At 32.3% G+C, this 21,685-nt stretch overlaps 1 protein-coding gene across 1 annotated transcript; it reads right to left on the reverse strand.

The window, feature by feature from the left end:
• Positions 1-1,525: 1,525 nt before the first annotated feature.
• Positions 1,526-1,852, reverse strand: LOC119599841. The gene has a single exon (XM_037949748.1). The coding sequence runs from the start codon at positions 1,850-1,852 to the stop codon at positions 1,526-1,528; it is 327 nt and encodes a 108-aa protein (XP_037805676.1).
• Positions 1,853-21,685: the final 19,833 nt, after the last annotated feature.

The following is a 21,685-nucleotide window of genomic DNA, read 5'->3' on the forward strand; positions in this document are numbered from 1 at the left end:
TCGTTGCTGCTGTTGTCATTGAGGCCTCGATGATCACACTGCGTTTGATGTTGTATGTATAAATAAGAATTTATTTTAGTAAAGAGAATGTTTGTTCGTGCATATGATGGTTATTTTGATTTTGGTTTTTTTTAAGTTCGATGTTCGATCCACAAGTTATTAATGTTAACAATTTAAGTAAACTACTAGTATTTTAATTGGCTAGGTAATCACCGGCTTTATGATGTGCGCTTTAGTTTAGGAATTTATTAGTGGGAAATATGTAATTGAAAGATTTTTTTTTTCTTGTTTCAGTATTATTTAACAAATTTCACCACTTCTTCATTAATTATATCTTATATTTAAATTGCCTTATTTACTAGCAAATTTCTATTTTATTTAAGGTTTATAATGCAAATTCTGCAGAGAAATTTTGCTTTATAAGCCTTCTATAAGATAAAAATTTATATTGAGTAAATATGCATATAACGAAAATTATTATCGGTTGTAAATTATTTTTTTTTGGTTCTTGTTTAAAAAAAAAAATATTCTAAGTACAATTATGTTTTTTTTTTTTTTTTCTTTCTTCTTCTGGAGCTTCAAAAACCGTAATGACTATTGAATCAAAATAATTCCGTCACTGCACATAATATAAAAAACTTAGCTGGCGTTGCAGGTTATTGATTATAAACGATGGTATTAGAAAATTCGGCTGGTGTTGCGTTGTTTATGGAAGGAGGATTTTCCTTTCAACTATCTCCAAGTACTAGAAGGATTAGATTAAAAATTTACAACTCCCAGTGGCCACCAGTTTGCCACCAATAAGGCGAGTGTAGGTAAAGCAATTTGTGTTGGTAGATCCAAAAAAAAAACCTGTGTTATATAAGATGATGAAATATAATGTTCACGTGATCCAACGAAAATGAGGTTAGGGAAGAAAATGTTGGACTGATGTGTAAACTTACTATTTCGTATCTAATTTTCACTTCCTAAAGTTTGATACTTTCCCAAGAACTGTATAATTTTATTTAACAAGTTAATTTTTCCTTGTATAGAATATTTAAAAAAAAATATTAATTTAGCTTGCTCTTAATGTGAGCACATTTCTATATTTCTTAATTTATTTTGATATGTTTCAGAAATTTTAAAGCTTAATGATGTATGTTATTGGAAGGTTGACGAGAGAAAGAAAGATCAACTGTAAGGTTACTTATGATGAAGTCTATTAAAACATTTAATGGAAAAGTACTATAAAAGCTTAGAGAAACAGAATAACAAAAATGAGAAAAAAAAAACTCATATAACATCCCAGTCGATTAACCAATGTAACTTACATAGGTTACCTTTATTACCCTAGACACCAACCTAGGTTAATATCATTAGTGATGGTATGTTACATTCAAAGGTAAAGTAAACGTACACACAGATGTAAATAAAATAAATCTGTTAACCATAACATAAATATAAAATTTTACATTTTGTCAAAAATGTGCATTACAAAACCGCATCATTATAATCTTTTAGATAATATAATGATGAGGAAACTTTATGGCCTAATGTCCTTAGCGTGAAATGTTCCTAACTTTTTACCTTCTAAATCCTGCAAAACATAATAATTGTTACCAACTTTCGCTGAAACCTTTGCCTTTAGAAATAATGGGGCCAGTTTGGCATTAAAATTCTTTCCCATAGAACTTTGGGCGAAGTTCCTTCTAAAAACTTCTTGACCCACACTAAAGGATATTGGTCTTGTCCGTAAATTATATTTATCTCTATTAGTGGCATAAGCCTCAAATATATTCTTTCGCAATTCTTTACGCAATAGTGAAAGTTGATCTTCTCTTGATAGATCTCCTCCTGGTTCATTTAACATATTAATGTTCCTTAATAAGGCATATGATTCCCCGTGAGTGATCATATTAAAACCAAATATTGCCCTGTAAGGTGAACACTTAATAGAGCTGTGGTAGGTATTTCTTAAGGCACAGCTTATGGCTGTTATGTTCTCATCCCAAAGACGCTGATCTTCTTTTAAAGATTTACCCTTTCGGAAGCATTAGCTTGCGGGGAATAGACGGCCGTGAAAACGTGCTTGATACCAAGTTGAGTTACAAAAGCTTCAAAATCATTGGCCTTGAATTGCGAGCCGTTGTCCGTGACAATGGATTCTGGGACTCCATATGTGTGAAAAATGGACCCTAAAAGGAAGTTTTTTATTGCAATTGAATTAAATTTTTTTAATGGGCAAAGCCAATGAAACTTTGTGAGGTGATCCAGAACTATCAATAATCCTATATTTCCATTTTTGCTGCGGGGGTAAGGTCCTAATAGGTCTATAAAGAGTCTTTGGAAAGGACGAATTGAGGTGATTTGTTGACCCATTTCTGGTTTTAAAATAATATTTGGGGATTTTGTTGTTTTGCAGATTTCACATTCGCGAACAAACTTCCGCACGTCTTGTACAATCCCAGGCCAGAAAAAATTACGCCTAATCCACTCTAAAGTTTTTGACATCCCTCCGTGAGCAGTTATGGAGGTATTGTGTGCTCTAGCAATTAATTGAGGCCTTAAGTTTTTCGGAACCCACATTTTCCAGGCATTTTGGTCTAGGTCTTCATTTCCGGTGTAATGTTCCGTTCTGATATATACAAATTTATCTACTACACGTATGTCCGGGTATATTGCAGGGTTTTCAGTTATTCGTCTTTTCAGGTCCAAGTAGTCTTTATCATTAAAATGTTCTGAATTAAGATCTATTTCCGGTTCTAAAAGTTCAATGGCAGAGATTTCGTCATGGCAAATTCGTGAAAGGGCATCGGGAACTACGTGATCTTTCCCTTTCCTGTGGCTAATGCTGAAATTAAACGATTGCAATTTTAAGGCCCAGCGGGCTAATCTTCCTGTTAAATCAGGTTGCTTCATTAACCACAGAAGAGAGGAATGATCAGTTATTACCTCGAATTCTTGCATTTCGAGGTAACATCTGAATTTCTTGATGGCCTCAATCGCCGACAGACACTCACGTTCTGTTACGCTATAGTTGCGTTGGGACGAATTAAGTTTCTTTGACATGTAGCCTATTGGTTTTTCCTCTCCATTTTCATCTAATTGAACCAGCACAGCTCCAATCCCGTAATCAGAGGCATCGCAATGCAAGTAGAATTTCTTAGAAAAGTCCGGGTTTTCTAATACTGGAGCTGAAGTTAAAAGTAGTTTAATATTTTCGAAGGCTTCTTGGGCTGCATGGGTCCAGACGAATTTTCGTTTGGTAGAAAGAGTTTCCGTAATAGGAAATACACACGAAGAGAAATTTTGGATAAATCTCCTGTACCACCCTGCAAGTCCAAGAAAGCCACGAACTTGTTTTACAGTTTTTGGTACAGGCCATTTAAGTATAGATTCGACCTTTTCTGGGTCGGTTTTTATTCCACCGTTTCCAATTATAAAACCCAAGTATTTCACTTCTGTCACGCAGAATTTACTTTTTTTAATGTTAATTGTAAGGTTAGCCCTTCGAAATTCTTGTGCAATACGCACTAAAACTGCTAAATGGGAGGAAAAGTCTTCTGACACAATAATTAGGTCATCCAAGTATCCAAAAACGCAATTCTTCAAATCCGGTGGTATCAATTCATCAATAAGCCGGCACATTGTTTGTGGCGCATTACATAAGCCAAATGGCATTACGACGAATTGATACAATGGTCTTCCCGGAACTGTAAAGGCCGTAATGGGTTTAGAATCATTGGCAAGGGCGATTTGCCAATACGCGTCCTTCAAATCTAGCTTTGAAATCAGGTTAGCTTTAGGAAGCCTAGAAAATATTCCCTCAATGCTCGGTAAAGGATATGCATCCTTTTTTGTCACTAAGTTGACTTTTCTTGCATCTAAGCATAAACGAATTTTGTTTGGCTTTACTACCAAACGTATAGGGGAACTCCATGGTGATGACGAAGGTTCTATCACCCCTAAGGCCAACATGCGATCAATTTCTTGATACATCAGTTTCTCCACTGCTGGAGAAACCGGATAGAACCTCTGTTTAATTGGCTTAGCATCAGCTACGTCAATTTCATGTCTAATTAGACTGGTTCTCCCGAGACCGTGTATTTCAAAATTTGGGAATAACTCTATTATAGCAGTTAACTGCTGATGTTGACCTGGAGTTAGAGGATATGTATGTTCATCTGAGTTTGCAGACTTTTTGATACTAACGGACTGGACATCGGAAAATTTTTTTAAAACAGACAATTCAGACGGACTGTCAGACAAACGGACTGATAAATCGGACACAACTGCAGAGTCAAATATATCTGCCGCTAATTTGAATGTTTCCCAAAAATCAATCCCTAAAATCAAACGCTGAGATATTGAAGGGACGATTAACAATTTTAATTTGTGAACTTGGTTTCGGAAAGTGATATCTACGATTAAATAACCTAATGTCTTCTGTACTTTCCCGTCAGCGGTTTTAACAATAGTTTTAACATTAAAAAAATTATCAAAATTAGAAAAGTCTGTTTCAGCTAAACTAGATCCAATGCAAGATACGTTTGCACCAGTATCTAGCAAACCATATTCGAGGAAATTCAAAAATTTTACTTGTGCGTAATAACGCTTATCTTTGGGATTATTCATTATAGAAGAAATTATATATTTAGATAACGATTTTCTACGTTTAAAATAATTTCGTAATCTCAAAGTGGATCTTTTAGGTCTTTTGAATTTGCCATGGGTAATTGAATCTACATGAAAAATTTGGTTTCGTTTGTCAAGGTAGTCTTGTAAACGTTGATGGTATGGACGAATTGGTTGAAGTTGAATGTCAAGGGATAAACTACGAATGTTGTCTGGACGAAGGATTTGTATATTACTAACTGGTTTAGAGAATAAAGTGCTGCAAGGAGCAGATTTTACATTTGAGGTTGCGGTGGAGGATGAGAAGTTTGGTGAATGTATTGGTTTTTTGAATTGGATAACTTTTTTGAAGCGCAATTGACACACTGCGGTTTATAAACCTTTTTGGCCCCACAGCCATAACAGAAAATATTTCGGTCTTTAAGACAATCTTCCCATAGATGTCCAATTTCATCACAATTCCAGCATTTTACTGAAACGTGACCTTGACGAATGGCATCTACTTGAAAATCATCGGAAGTTTCTTCCTTGGTAGAAATATCGGCGACTTTCCTAATATTACAATACGAATTTGTTTTTAGAGAACTGTTTCTACGACACTGCTCTTCTCCCAATAAATTCTCTCGCATTTGTACCAATTTCCTTAAATGTGCAATCGAATATATTGGCACATACAACAATTCGTGTCGAATATCTGAACGCAGATTTCTGACTAGAATTTCCACAAGTTCGGATTCTGGCATGGGGGTTTCTAACCTATCCAAAATAGAACAGACGGCTTCATAAAAGTTTTCAAAAGTTTCTCCATTTTTCATTTTTCGATTTCTCACCTCTTCTCTGATATCATAACTAGAGCGGAAATCTTTGTACTGATATCTTAAAGCAGAACAAAATTCAGACCAGTGAATGGAGTCTACCTGTTTATGGTATCTCCAATACCAGTCTCTGGCTTTGCCAGTGAGTAGTATATGGAGATTTTTACAAATTAAATTAAAATCGTCGTTAAAATTTTCTCTCGTTAAGGACCTTACACGGTAGAGGAACTCTTCAACACTCAGACCATTAGATGAACCATCGAACTTGAGGTTCCAGTTCTGAATGATTGAGGTAACTTTCTCTGAACGTAATGATACATGTTCTTCAAAACGATTATTAGCATTTAAATGGTTAGTATTCTCTGAATATAAATTTCTTTCTAGTTGTGGATTTGGACGACGTGGATCCTGATTTGGATTAGTGGATGAAATGTTAAGATTTTGAAGAGCTCTTGTTATGCTAGACTCAATCATCTGATTAATTCTTGAATAATCTATATTTCGATTTGACCGATAGAAATTTGTTGACACTGGAATAGGTGAATTTTGATTGATATTCGAAGTACGTTGCTGAGATTCACCTGGTGTAAAAGGCATTTCAGAATCATTTGGAACAGTTGGGGAGTTGTGAGGAGTTATCTCGGTAGAAACAGGAGGATTATCCTCATTTGCAAAATGTGTATCTAAATTTCGGGTATTATAACGTTTAGCCATAGCACCACGGGCTTTACTACGGGTGTATGGTTTAGATTTTGAACTGGAATAACTTTGTGAGTTACTCAAATCAGCACCTACAGCCCTCGTGTTTGAAGCTGAAAAGGAATGTGTGTTATATTTACGAAGATCTCCTAATTCACATGGTCTTCGACATTTGGGACATTCAGCTGATTGTGATAAGGATAACTCAATACAGCTGCGATGAAAGATGTGATTACAAATTACTATTACATAACATTCTTGAGAATCAAGAATCAGTGGAGCTTTACATATGAGACAATTTAACTCAGAACTTGACTGAGAATCTTGTGGTGGTGGACTGTGTGCAACAGACATTTTGATATATTATAAAGATTATTAGGAATAAATCCTTTAAAAATCTCAAATCAAATGAAAAATTTTGTAGTTTAACTAATACGTATATCTCATTTAGTTTATTTCCTTGGTGAGCGAATTAAAACAGAATAGAGTATAAATATATATAATGTGTAATATTTGATAGAGTTACAAAGTTAGCTATAGTGTTTGAAATGCACATCATCTATCACAAATAAGTTTCATCACTGTTTAATGTTGAATAAATTGATTATAATTAAGTCAGACCTTCTAATTAACCTATTGAACAATTGATGAAATATTTTGCAACAGAAAATTATGAATTCCAGGCAATAAAATCTGGGAAAATTTAACAATGATATCTGGTAAAGGAAAATATTGTAAAATACTTATCGGTTAATATATCTGACACAATCAAATATTTAAAATTCCGGAGAAATATTTACAATTATTCCTTCACAAAGATATAATTCGTTAATCTTTCTCAAATTTAGAATTTAGATGAAATTTACTAGTTTGGATTTATTTGTAATATTTTTTTATTTATTTGTTTGGAGCAAAAGAGATTGAAAGCATGTAGAAATGTTTAGGTGTTTTCACATTCTAGATGTTGTAATAAAATTTCAGGAAAAGAAAACATTATTAATTTAAACCCACAGACAGGATATCTGACACTATCAGAAAACTGTAAATCCGAAAAAGTTCCAAAAAGTTTAATAATGTTTTGATATTTTAATCAAAATGCTAAACGATACCGATAAGGTGTGTATCTCTTTGTGGCCCCACGTTGGGCGCCATTCTATGTAACAAACACCATCATATTGCTATCAATAAAAGACTTTAAGTCATATTGAAATGAAATATGTATGTAAGTATTAGAGACTAGTCATTAACAAAATGTGCTTATTGCAGAACTTAAAGGAGGACTTGGGAGCCATTATAAGCTAACTTCAGTCGGCCGGGGGATTCGTGTCCTATTTAAGCTCTATTGGTCTCCAATACATTGGTCACATAAAAGTTTTATTAAAGACTCCCGTTTATTGAAAAAAGACTGTACACTGGTTAAATACTGCATACAATAACAAATGTCCCCTTGATAACAAGATCCAAAAAAAAAAAAATCAATTACTAACATTATATAAATAGGTTCTCCAGATGTTATTGGAGTCCTGAGCCTCTCTACCCTACCCTACCTTGGCTTTATAGGCTTTATTTGATGAACATAAAACCCCATAATCGATGCTAACTACTCTGTTCTTTTCCGCTCACCGAAAGAAACAAATTCTTTAAATTAGAAATCCATAATTAATGTATATTTATTCAAAACATTTCAGTATATAGAGGAATTCTTAATGGAAAATAAAAAAAATATAATTCATTTTACAAGTACATATAACGGACTGTTAATATGGTTAAACTTATTTATATTCATATTAAAATAAATACTAATTTCGTTATAAAGTTTCCTTAGATTAAAAAAAATGAAAAGCGCATAGTAGTCAAATGAAAGATTAACCAATGAAAAGACTTTTACTGCAAAGCAAAATTACTAAATTCTAAACAAAGTTTATGATGATGAAAACAAATTAAAAATCAAAATCATTATTTTTACATTAATGTTCGAACTTCGAAGCAACAAAACCAAACTTAAATGTTTCATTAGCTTTTCTTTAAACGACTATTTGGACAAATAGAAATAAAATGTTTAAGATTATGTTGCGTCTCTACTATTTATATGAAAAAACAAAACGACAAATACATACAATTGTGTTTGATACACTCACCACTTTTAAGTTCGTTGCTGCTGTTGTCATTGAGGCCTCGATGATCACACTGCGTTTGATGTTGTATGTATAAATAAGAATTTATTTTAGTAAAGAGAATGTTTGTTCGTGCATATGATGGTTATTTTGATTTTGGTTTTTTTTAAGTTCGATGTTCGATCCACAAGTTATTAATGTTAACAATTTAAGTAAACTACTAGTATTTTAATTGGCTAGGTAATCACCGGCTTTATGATGTGCGCTTTAGTTTAGGAATTTATTAGTGGGAAATATGTAATTGAAAGATTTTTTTTTTCTTGTTTCAGTATTATTTAACAAATTTCACCACTTCTTCATTAATTATATCTTATATTTAAATTGCCTTATTTACTAGCAAATTTCTATTTTATTTAAGGTTTATAATGCAAATTCTGCAGAGAAATTTTGCTTTATAAGCCTTCTATAAGATAAAAATTTATATTGAGTAAATATGCATATAACGAAAATTATTATCGGTTGTAAATTATTTTTTTTTGGTTCTTGTTTAAAAAAAAAAATATTCTAAGTACAATTATGTTTTTTTTTTTTTCTTTCTTCTTCTGGAGCTTCAAAAACCGTAATGACTATTGAATCAAAATAATTCCGTCACTGCACATAATATAAAAAACTTAGCTGGCGTTGCAGGTTATTGATTATAAACGATGGTATTAGAAAATTCGGCTGGTGTTGCGTTGTTTATGGAAGGAGGATTTTCCTTTCAACTATCTCCAAGTACTAGAAGGATTAGATTAAAAATTTACAACTCCCAGTGGCCACCAGTTTGCCACCAATAAGGCGAGTGTAGGTAAAGCAATTTGTGTTGGTAGATCCAAAAAAAAACCTGTGTTATATAAGATGATGAAATATAATGTTCACGTGATCCAACGAAAATGAGGTTAGGGAAGAAAATGTTGGACTGATGTGTAAACTTACTATTTCGTATCTAATTTTCACTTCCTAAAGTTTGATACTTTCCCAAGAACTGTATAATTTTATTTAACAAGTTAATTTTTCCTTGTATAGAATATTTAAAAAAAAATATTAATTTAGCTTGCTCTTAATGTGAGCACATTTCTATATTTCTTAATTTATTTTGATATGTTTCAGAAATTTTAAAGCTTAATGATGTATGTTATTTGAAGGTTGACGAGAGAAAGAAAGATCAACTGTAAGGTTACTTATGATGAAGTCTATTAAAACATTTAATGGAAAAGTACTATAAAAGCTTAGAGAAACAGAATAACAAAAATGAGAAAAAAAAACTCATATAACATCCCAGTCGATTAACCAATGTAACTTACATAGGTTACCTTTATTACCCTAGACACCAACCTAGGTTAATATCATTAGTGATGGTATGTTACATTCAAAGGTAAAGTAAACGTACACACAGATGTAAATAAAATAAATCTGTTAACCATAACATAAATATAAAATTTTACATTTTGTCAAAAATGTACATTACAACGTTACGGGACATAGAGGATTCGTTAACACCTTTTAGTGGCACTGACAATATTGAGGTTTCCAACTGGATAGAAGATTTTGAAGATAATGCTGAGGCAGTAGGTTGGAGTCAGTTGCAAAGATTTATCAGTCTAGGGATATCGAAGATTTAAAGGATAAACTTAGGACGTACGAGAAGATTCGAAGATCCGATCAGCAGGCATCAACCTCGAAAGGATTATTCGAATCGGAAAGGGTAAAACAGGAGAAACCAACTACCAGTGGGAAAAAGAAATGTTATAAATGCGGAGAGGAAAGTAATTTTGCGAAGGAGTGTAAGGCTTTGGATATTAAGTGCTTCAAATGTGGAAAATCGGGACATAAATCTTTCGAGTGTAAGGACCAAAGAAAACAGCAGAACGTAAAAACGGAAACGAATAATACATGTATGGTCAAAACTTTCGAGGACATCACAGGGGAAGTTAAATCTACGGCAAATCGGAATTTCAAGAGCATTGAGATTAATGGTTGAAATTCTCAGCTATTGTAGATTCCGGAAGTGATATTTCGATAATTAGATTTGATGTTTTCCAATGTTTAGGTGAGATTGAGATGACGTTAGAGGAGAAAAATTTCATTACCGCAGAAGATTATACTTTGACGACAATAGGCTATTTCCATAGAGTGGTCAGAATAGATGATAACGATTTTGACATGAAATTTTACGTTGCTAAAAATTTTGTTTATCCGGCTGCCATTAGTAATGACATAATGAAAAAAGGTAGTGTGCAGACGTCTAAGGAGTCAACAGGAGTCGTTGGATGAGTTTGAATTATTTTGCTTCACCGTGGTAATAGATGAATTTAATAGTGAGTATGATTTATCGCATCTACCAAAGGATATGGCGAATTTAGTTGGGAATATTGTTAAGAGTTATAGTCCGAAAAGACAGGAAGCTTCGCCAATTAGTATGAAGATAATTCTTTCTGATGATGTTCCAATATATCAGCGACCTCGTCGTTTGTCGTACGATGATCAACGCTTTGTAGAGCAATAGGTAGAAGAGTGGTTACGTGATGGTATTGTAAGACCAAGTACATCAGAGTATGCATCTCCAATTGTTGTTGTGCCCAAAATAATGAGGGACAATTTTCCAATGGTCTTAATCGATGATGTTGTACACAAGTTACAATCCGCTAAGATTTTTACTACGTTAGACTTGAGGAATGGTTTTTTTCACGTACCCGTTGATGAGGAATCTCGGAAATCTACTTCGTTTGTGACCCATAATGGTCAATACGAATTTATGTATGTGCCGTTTAGTATTTCCAATTCCCCTGCTGTGTTTTCAAGATTTGTATTTTCAATATATAGAGAGCTTATTCAAGATGGTACGATCATAGTGTATATAGATGATATCATTATCCCGTCATTAAACGAGGTGGAAGGTATAGCGAATTTAGAGAGAGTGTTAAGAGTGGCTGAAAGATATAATCTTCAGATTAAATGGGAGAAGTGCCAATTCTTGAAGAGGAAAGTTAACTTTCTAGGATATATTATTGAGGACTCCACTATTAAACCGTCATTAGAGAAGACATCGGCAGTGACAAATTTTCCAGTACCAAAAGATAGGAAAGCGCTTCAACGTTTTTTAGGTCTGACATCGTACTTCAGAAGATTTGTATGTAATTTTGCGACAATTGCGAAACCACTGTCAGATTTTTTGAAAAAGGACGTACCATTCGTGTTTGGAGATTCACAGACAATTGCTTTTGACCAGTTGAAGTCGAGTTTGATAAATTCCCCAGTTCTCAGATTGTATAATCCGAATGCTGAAACCGAAGTTCATACGGACGCTAGTATGTTTGGGTATGGAGGGGTTTTACTTCAGAAAGACGCAGAAGATCGAGAGTTTCACCCAGTAGAGTATATGAGCCGTAAGACTACTAGCGCGCAGGAGAAATATCACTCATATGAACTCGAAGTGCTGGCAATAATAGAAGCTTTAAAGAAATGGAGAGTTTACTTGATGGGTTCAAGGACAAAAATCGTGACAGACTGTAATGCATTTACAATGACGATAAAAAAGAAGGATGTACCCTTAAGGGTATCGAGATGGGCAATGTTTCTACAGGAGTTTGATTATACCATAGAGCATAGGTCCGGAAGTAAAATGAGACATGTTGATGCACTTAGCAGAGTTTCGTGCCTATTAGTCGAAGATTCAATAAAACATCGACTTAGAGAAGCACAGTTGAAAGATGAGTGTGTAAAGGCTATTAGAAAGGTAGTTGAGAAGGAAAGCTTCGAGGATTTTTATCTAAAATATGACCTACTTTATAAGGACCCCGATCATGAACTTTTAGTGATTCCGGCAGCAATGGAGGAGGAGGTAATAAAAATTGCTCACAGGGAAGGTCATTTTGGTGCGAAAAAGACCAAAGAGTTGGTAGAGAGGGAATTTTATATTCCGAATATAACGCCCAAAGTTAATAATGTAGTGCGTGGTTGTATGGAATGCATTATAAATGAGGCGAAAGCGGGTAAAGGAGAAGGTGTTTTAAGTCCGACCGATAAATCGGACAAGCCTTTGAGAACTTACCACATTGATCACGTAGGCCACATGGAGCTGACAAAGAAGAGATACAACCATATTTTTGTTGTAGTGGACGCATTTTCGAAATTTGTGTGGTTGTATCCTACTAGAAGTACAGGTTCGGAAGAGGTTGTTGATAGGTTAAGGAAACAATCTGCCATTTTTGGTAACCCGGAGAGAATTATTTCCGTTCGAGGAACCGCCTTTACGTCGAATTTATTCAAGGAATATTGTGAACAGGAAAGTATTCAACATTTACTGATTGCGACAGGAGTGCCCAGAGGTAATGGCCAAGTAGAGAGGATTAATAAGATTGTAGTTTCATTGTTATCATAGTTGTGTGTGAATAATCCTCAGCAGTGGTATAAGCATGTCGATAAGGTACAACAGTGTATAAACTTACAGGTGTAGAAATGAATGTTGCTCATAAGGACATCAGAAAGTTAGTAGAGGAATTTAATATTGAGGAACTTGATAGCGAAAGGGAGGAAATACGTAGTATTGCCAAGGATAATATAGCTAGGATCCAATCGGAGAATAGGAAAAACTTTAATAGGAGAAGAGTAGAAGCCACTGGGTATAACGTGAACGATCTCGTAGCCATTAAACGCACACAATTTGGAGCAGGGCTGAAGTTAAGACCAAAATATTTTGGACCTTATAAAGTTGTGAAACGATTGAATCATGATCGCTATGAGGTTGAGAAGGTCGGTAATGGCGAAGGCCCTGGAAGGACAAATACAGTTGCCGAATTCATGAAGCGATGGAACACGTCATTCGGGGCGAATGACAATGCAGGACGGCCGAATGTGGGGACGGGTAATAACGACGTACGACAAGAAGTGGCAACTCTTACTAAGTATACAACACTGTTGTATTAAACGGACGAACGTGAGTAACGATTTGCGAGTAACAGAAAACGGACGAATAATAGGTTGATCGACGATCACGAGAGGACAGACAGAGAGTTGAAGTTTAGAGTTCGGACAGTAAAGACCCTAAAGCTTAATATAAGTTAGCACGTAAGCCTGAATATTTTAAATAAATTTATAATTAATTAAAATTATAGAAAACACAGTTGTTTTCATTAAAAACCCCTACATTTATGAACTTAAGATTTTTGAATAAGTGATATATCAAAATAAAGTGCGTTTCTTATGGATTAAATTGACGTATACGAAACTATCTAGCTTGAAAACTGACAAAATTATTTGCGTGAATAGGGAAAATACATTATGCCAAGATATATACTCTGTACCAATGTTACGCGCTGGTATAATAATAAAAATTGCAACTTGAATAAATTACAAAAACTTCTGGAAAAGGGTTCGTAGGTATGAAAGATTGAGTCCGGCTGGCACACATAGTAGTGATGGTTCTGAACCCATTTTGTGCTACGCGTAATCATATAACCTTCTCATCATGCCAGAGATTGTACTACTAAAGAGAAGGCAAATATTAAATAAAATGCAAATTATCAATTAAATAAGACATGGCACAGTGGGGCAGAATGGAATTTTTTGGAAATAAATCTGGCATTTCTAAACGGCTGATCCGATCGGGATAAAATTTGGCGTGAGCGTAGCCAAGGAGTATTCGAGTTTAAGTTTTGAAGATTAACCCTGCAGATGCCCCAGGGACGGCGCTGTGTTTTTAAACTCGTGCCATTTTTTTGTTTTTCACCCAAATACAAAATATTTTGTGAAAGCGCTCGACGAGATCTTGAAAAAACATGCTTGGACATACGACTTATCTCTTATAATATCCGAGTTATAGGCATTTAAAAATTTAGTGATACAAAATTTACCATACCTTGGTCCGCCTTTTTTTGAATACCGGGCGTAATTTTGGACCAAATGGATTCAATTTTTTCTTGTTAGTTAGACAACAAAATTTCCAATAATATACAAAAAATTTCAGATCAATATCATTTACAGATCCAAAAATATACGTTTTTTAATTTAAAAATTCAAAAAATTTTAGATTTTTGCCGTTTTTTTGCCAAAAATGTGTCTTAACTCTTTTATTAATAAAATAAAATTTTCTTTAAGAACATATAACAATTTTATAGTTTTCTAAAAGGTATCTTTACGCAGAACGCTTTGGCGTAAAAAACTTGTCCTATTTTTTGAAAATGTTGCCACTGCGTCCTTCCGAATATGACCTATTTTTTTATCAAAACTTCAACTTTGGGCGACATGTTCTAAAATCCCAAAGCTGGGATCAGAAAACTAAAAGCAGTTTTGGAAACCTCAATATGTTTTCTATTTACTCAAAAGTATTTTCCCAGCCCAGAAAGAAATGTGGACCCTATGGGCAAAAAGTGAAAATCCTATTTTTGGGATTTTCTTTCCTATTTTTGGGAATTGCGGGATGCCCTTTGACCTTTTTAATTTTTTTTTTCTTATTTGAAATGACAAATTTAACAAGCGTTGGAAATTTCATTGAGTTTTGTTCATAAATAAAGATTTTGTCATATATTACATATTTGTTTAATTTCTAAAACTATGATTTATATCAAAATTTTAATAGGGTCGCAGATAGCTACAACAATTTAGTCCATATTTATCCCTTAATAACTTTTTTTAGTTAGATATGGAAATTCTCGACCCTTTACAAAAAATTTCAAGCCAATATCTCAATTACATTAAAAAATATGTTCATTTAAACCTGTGTCCTTTAATTTCATATTTTTCATATTTTAGTATTAAGTATGACAGAACATATTTAAATCTTATATTTACCTATTTTCTATTTGTTTGCTTATCCTTATAATTGAAAGGTCCTATTATGCTTAAATTTTAAAAAATGTATAACTATTTTTTACCTAATTTTTTTCGCCAGATCATTTCGTTCTGTTTCGTTTATGATCATGTAGGTAAAAATATACAGGTAATGATAATTTCGATTCATTCACTAATAAGAAATATCAATGACTGAATTACAGGTTATAGTAATATAGTCCTAAATGTTAATAGGTAGACAATTCGTAATTTTTTACTTTGGAATACCTGTATCGGAAATGACAAGAATTGGTATATAAGTAAACTTCTTAGATTTTAAGTACCATATTTAATAAATCTACAATGAAGATTACATTAAAGTAAGAAAAGTTGTGTTCCGTTTTATGGAGTGTATCTTCAAAAGGGCCAGAAAGAATTGAAGACATTTTAAATTATATAAAAAACTACATATAGTAGAAAAGTAGATAAAACAGACATATCAAAAATTGAAAACTTTTTAAAGCTTTTTGATGTAAAAAGTAAGTCTGTGGATGGAAATTTCGATTAAAATTTTGTAGTTGGATGGAAACTACTACGGAAATCTCAACTTACAACACATCAACAGGAGCGCCTTGCAAGTCATACGAAGACTTATGTTCAAGGTCAAAAAAAAAGAGGGTCACACAAAAACTTTTTTCAATCTCAAATGAGGAAATTGCTGATACATTTAACGAAATGCTGAAAAAGGAAAACCATCCTATGGATGCCGTACATATTGCAACTATTCTTCCTAATGCATCACCAAAACGACTTAAGCGAATTGTGGAAAGTATACCAACTCCAACATCACAATCAAATTTTACTGAAGAGGAAGCAATAGCGCTTATGTTGGAACTGGGTTTCAGTCTAAATAAGTACCAAATATTAAGGAAAGCTCTGCATGAAAAAGGACACAATATATTACCATCATACAAGGCGATCCAGGAAAAAAAAACAAACTATCCTACCATCACCTATTGCTGTTAATGATGTGGAAGCTTGTATTGATATATCATCTTTGCTCGAAAACACAGCATCAAGAATTGTGTCAGACTTTTCAGAAGACCAGCTAAGGAAAATTCATAACTGTGATGTTGTCTTAATGTGTAAGTGGGGATGTGACGGTTTATCAGCACTTCCAGAATACAAACAAGCTTGTGGAAGTCGGACATTAGCAGACTACAAAAGTGTATTTATGTCATCATTAGTGCCATTACGAATTCGTTCATATTCCCTTAATCCATCATGGTCGAGCATCGGAAATTCATTTGAAGATATATGGATCAATACAACTCCGGGTTCAAAAAATTTTTGTAGACCCATTGGATTTGAATATATAAAGGAGTCAAAGAAAACAACAAAAGATTTAGTGGAATATTTAAAAGATGAAATAAATGCACTGGAGCCCATTTGCATAAAAATAAAGGAATTCTCTATTAACGTATCATATCAGCTAAGCTTAACAATGATTGATGGAAAGGTCAGCAATGCCATGACAGAAACTTCTTCCTTTTGGAGATGCTCAATATGTAATGAGAAAAAGTCGCAATTCTCAAATATAAACAAAAGCAGAAGTATTAATGAAGAAGACCTGTCTTTCGGAATTTCACCACTTCATGCCAGAATACGATTTTTGGATTACTTTTTACACATAGCATACGACCTCAAATATAGAAGTGTGCCAGAGAATCTTACTAAATCAACAAAAAATAATGAAGAATTGAAAGAATTGAGAGCTGCGGAAAAAAGCAGAATCCAAGAAGAATTTAAAGTTCAGATGGGATTAAACATCGACAAACCACTTCCAAGTTGCGGTAGTACAAATGACGGTAATACGGCGAGAAGGTTTTTTCGTGATTTTGAAATTGCTTCAAAAATAACTGGAATCGATAAGGAGTTGCTTCGAAGAGTTAACACTATTTTAATGGCACTGAATAGTAAACATAAAATTAATGGAAATCGATTTGGGGAATATACATCTGAAATTTCTAAATTACTTGTATCTCTGTACCCATGGAGGGAACTAACACCAACAGTACACAAAGTATTGTGTCATGGTCAAATAATAATTGAATCGAATATTCTTCCACTTGGAGAGTTAACAGAAGAAGCCCAGGAAGCGAGGAATCGAGATTTTAAGCATGTTCAACTATTCAGCTCAAGAAAATGCTCCAGGCAATCACAGAATGAAGATATTTTTAATATTTTACTTCTATCTTTTGATCCTGTTCTTTCAACTATGCGAAAAAGATGGATTTGTTATGAAACTCTATCATCTCAAAACAAGGAAGATTTAAAGGACTTATATTACCTTCTGGATATGTATACCGATATGACAGATTATTTTATAGAAAATAAGTAGTGTTAGGAATTAACTATATAAGTAGGTTGTAAGAATTAATTGTATTATGTTTAAGATAAACAGTTCAAATAAAAAAAGCTATTATACTAACTGATGATATTGTATTAAATTGTGTTTTATATTTCGGTGGGAGGGAAAGGTGGTTTGTGTGGGGTGATTTAGGTGTTGTTGTGCGTGGCTCATAATAAAATTATAATTTTTTTATTGTATATACAATTTTATAGTCTTTAATAAAATAATTAACTAAATAATTTTTAAAAATTGTCCAAATATTTTATTCAACACCAAATGTATGTTCTGTCATACTTAATACTAAAATATGAAAAAGATAAAATTAAAGGACACAGGTTTAAATGAACATATTTTTTAATGTAATTGAGATATTGGCTTGAAAATTTTTGTAAAGGGTCGAGAATTTCCATATCTAACTAAAAAATGATATTAAGGGATAAATATGGACTAAATTGTTGTAGCTATCTGCGACCCTATTAAAATTTTGATATAAATCATAGTTTTAGAAATTAAACAAGTATGTAATATATGACAAAATCTTTATTTATGAACAAAACTCAATGAAATTTTCAACGCTTGTTAAATTTGTCATTTCAAATAAGAAAATGCAAAAAACAATTGAAAAGGTCAAAGGGCATCCCGCAATTAACAAAAATAGGAATGAAAATCCCAAAAATGGGATTTTTTACTTTTTTGCCCATAGGGTCCACATTTCTTTCAGGGCTGGGAAAATACTTTTGGAGTAAATAGAAAACATATTGATATTTCCAAAACTGCTTTCAGTTTTCTGATCCCAGCTTTGGGATTTTAGAACATGTCGCCCAAAGTTGAAGTTTTGATAAAAAATAGGTCATATTCGGAAGGACGCAGTGGCAACATTTTCAAAAAAATAGGACAAGTTTTTTACGCCAAAGCGTTCTGCGTAAAGATACCTTTTAGAAAACTATAAAATTGTTATATGTTCTTAAAGAAAATTTTATTTTATTAATAAAAGAGTTAAGACACATTTTTGGCAAAAAAACGGCAAAAATCTAAAATTTTTTGAATTTTTAAATTAAAAAACGTATATTTTTGGATCTGTAAATGATATTGATCTGAAATTTTTCATATATTATTGGAAATTTTGTTGTCTAACTAACAAGAAAAAATTTAGTCCATTTGGTCCAAAATTACGCCCGGTATTCAAAAAAAGGCGGACCAAGGTATAGTAAATTTTGTATCACTAAATTGTTAAATGCCTATAACTCGGATATTATAAGAGATAAGTAGTATGTCCAAGCATGTTTTTTCAAGATCTCGTCGAGCGCTTTCACAAAAAAATGGCACGAGTTTAAAAATTGTACATGTCGTAGGTACTCTACTTTGAGCCGCCACAGCGCCGTCCCTGGGGCATCTGCAGGGTTCATCTTCAAAACTTAAACTCGAATACTCCTTGGCTACGCTCACGCCAAATTTTATCCCGATCGGATCAGCCGTTTAGAAATGCCAGATTTATTTCCGAAAAATTTCCATTCTGCCCCACTGTGCATGGTAAGATCTACACCATGTAGGGTATCATTGTTCCGTCCCCTGTCTTTACACCTTGACAACTAAAATACCCTGAATTCGCTAAAGTTGTCCCTAGAAATACATAATCTATATTATTAAGCGAAATAGTCCATTGTTGTTGTTATTCCCAAAGAAAAAAAAAAAAAAGAATTAAACTAGTGTGATCTCATGTTTACAAATTCAAACAAAAAAATAATTTATTGATCATAATAGAAAATAGGTAAAAAGAATAAAACAATAATAAGAATAAGAAAGAAAATATAGATAAATCACAATTTCTTTTTACATGACAAAATTGGATCGGACTGGACTGGACAGAATTAGAATATAATTATTATGTTTTTAATGAGAACTTACATATTATAAATATGATATGATAATTTATGTCGTTCCGATTGTTGGGCCCATCAATGCAGGAATATATTCGACGTGGAAAACATGCTGTTGTAATTTTAGAAATGTTGTAAATAATACATACTTTAGTGTAGATTAGATATTAAGATTAGATACTATTACACTCTGAGAAATAATTTCATTAATTTATGTAAAGTTTTAACATTTTACTAAAAATTTGTGTTTAGTGTAATGTTTAAAATAATTTTTAAAATAGTTTTAGTTCAAATTAGAGATTTAAGTTTATATTTTAATTAGGATAATACAAATGTAGTTTAATTGAAAATTTTTAGGTAGTAAATTTTTACAATATAACTTTAAACAATGTAACTTTTATATAATAGTAAAAATAGTAAATGTGTACGTATAAGATTTTCTTGAAAATATTAACAGTATAAAATTATTTACAAATTATATGGATTCATTTTCATATTATTAATAAACATTTTAGATTATTGAGTTTAGTATAATTTCAACAATTTAGTTCATAAATTTTAACGAAAATATTTAAAAATTATTTACAGAATATTTAATTATTTTGTAAAATAGAGTGAATGACTTAATAATTTTGGTAATTAACAATATGAATGGGTTTAAAGAATTGACATGTGAAGCTTATGTAATGTACATCATACGTGTCTTTAAAAGTTAGGTTAGATCCAAAATGTGATTCGAAGATTAGCGTGAAATTCGCAGTGATAACACCACGTTGAATAGAGATCACAAGGCGACAATTTTTCTAACCATTAGAAACTATTAGATGTGTCTTAGACGATGGTTTGGTAACTTCCTTTAGCAAATTGGCACAATTATTGTATAGTGGGTCTTGGAACCCAATTATGTTGAATTCTTATTGGCTTTTATATATTTTAGAATTGACCACTTTCAAGAATTAACTCTCAATATTGTTCTTAACTTAAACTTTTAAAACTTTTGGGTTTTTTCCACAGTTTAATTAAAAAAAAATACTTTATGAAAACTTCCGATTTTTAATCTTTACTTCACAACAGGCTTTTTGTAAGTGATCTTATATTAAAGGTCAAACAAATTTCGTAAGATTTTAACAAAAGCATTTTATTATATGTGCCAAAAATTAGTGAATATAAAAGAAATAGACTAATTATTCTTTAACATCATTAATAATGAATTGATTGTCTGTCTGCATAAAAGAGACAAAAAATATTAAAATGGAAAAAAATATATCCAAATCGGAGAGATGTAAGTTTGCGTACACACACAAACATACCAGAGTACCTCATACGTAGATAAATAAAATATATCGCATGCTATACATTTGGGAAAGAATACTAATTACCATTATGAATTTTTAACATAAATGTAATTAAAAGAAATCGTTTCACCAAAATTGTAATGATATGCAAATTTGATAAATTTTATGAACTTACGATTTTTGAATAAGCGATATATCAAAAGAAAGTGCGTTTCTTATTGATTAAAATGAGGTTTACGAAACTGTCGTAGCTTGAAAACTGACAAAGTTATTTGCGTGAATAGGGAAAATACAATACACTAAGAAATGTACTTTGTGTCAAAATTGTAATGATATGCAAATTTGATAAATTTTATGAACTTAAGATTTTTGAATAAGTTAAATATCAAAAGAAAGTGCGTTTCTCTGTACCAAAATTGTAATGATATGCAAATTTGATAAATTTTATAAACTTAAGATTTTTGAATAAGTGATATATAAAAAGAAAGTGCGTTTCTTGTGGATTAAAATGAGGTATACGAAACTGTCGTAGCTTGAAAACTGACAAAGTTATTTGCGTGCACAGGGAAAATACATTGTGCCAAGATATATACTTTGTACCAAAACTGTAATGATATGCAAATTTGATAAATTTTATGAACGTAAGATTTTTGAATAAGTGATATATCAAAAGAAAGTTCGTTTCTTGTGGATTAAAATGAGGTATACGAAACTGTCGTAGCTTGAAAACCGACAAAGTTATTTGCGTGAATAGGGAAAATACAATATACTAAGAAATGTACTTTGTGTCAAAATTGTTATGATATGCAAATTTGATAAATTTTATGAATCTAAGATTTTTGAATAAGTGATATATCAAAAGAAAGTGCGTTTCTTGTGGATTAAAATGAGGTATATGAAACTGTCGTAGCTTGAAAACTGACTAAATTATTTTCGTGAGTAGGGAAAATACATTGTGCCAAGAAATGTACTCTGTGCCAATGTTGTAATGATATGCAAATTTGATAAATTTTATGAACTTAAGATTTTTGAATAAGTGATATATCAA

Source organism: Lucilia sericata, unplaced genomic scaffold, assembly GCF_015586225.1.
Source record: "Lucilia sericata isolate MDLA Ls3-8-SP2 unplaced genomic scaffold, ASM1558622v1 Contig000091F_arrow, whole genome shotgun sequence".
NCBI classification, from domain to species: domain Eukaryota; kingdom Metazoa; phylum Arthropoda; class Insecta; order Diptera; family Calliphoridae; genus Lucilia; species Lucilia sericata.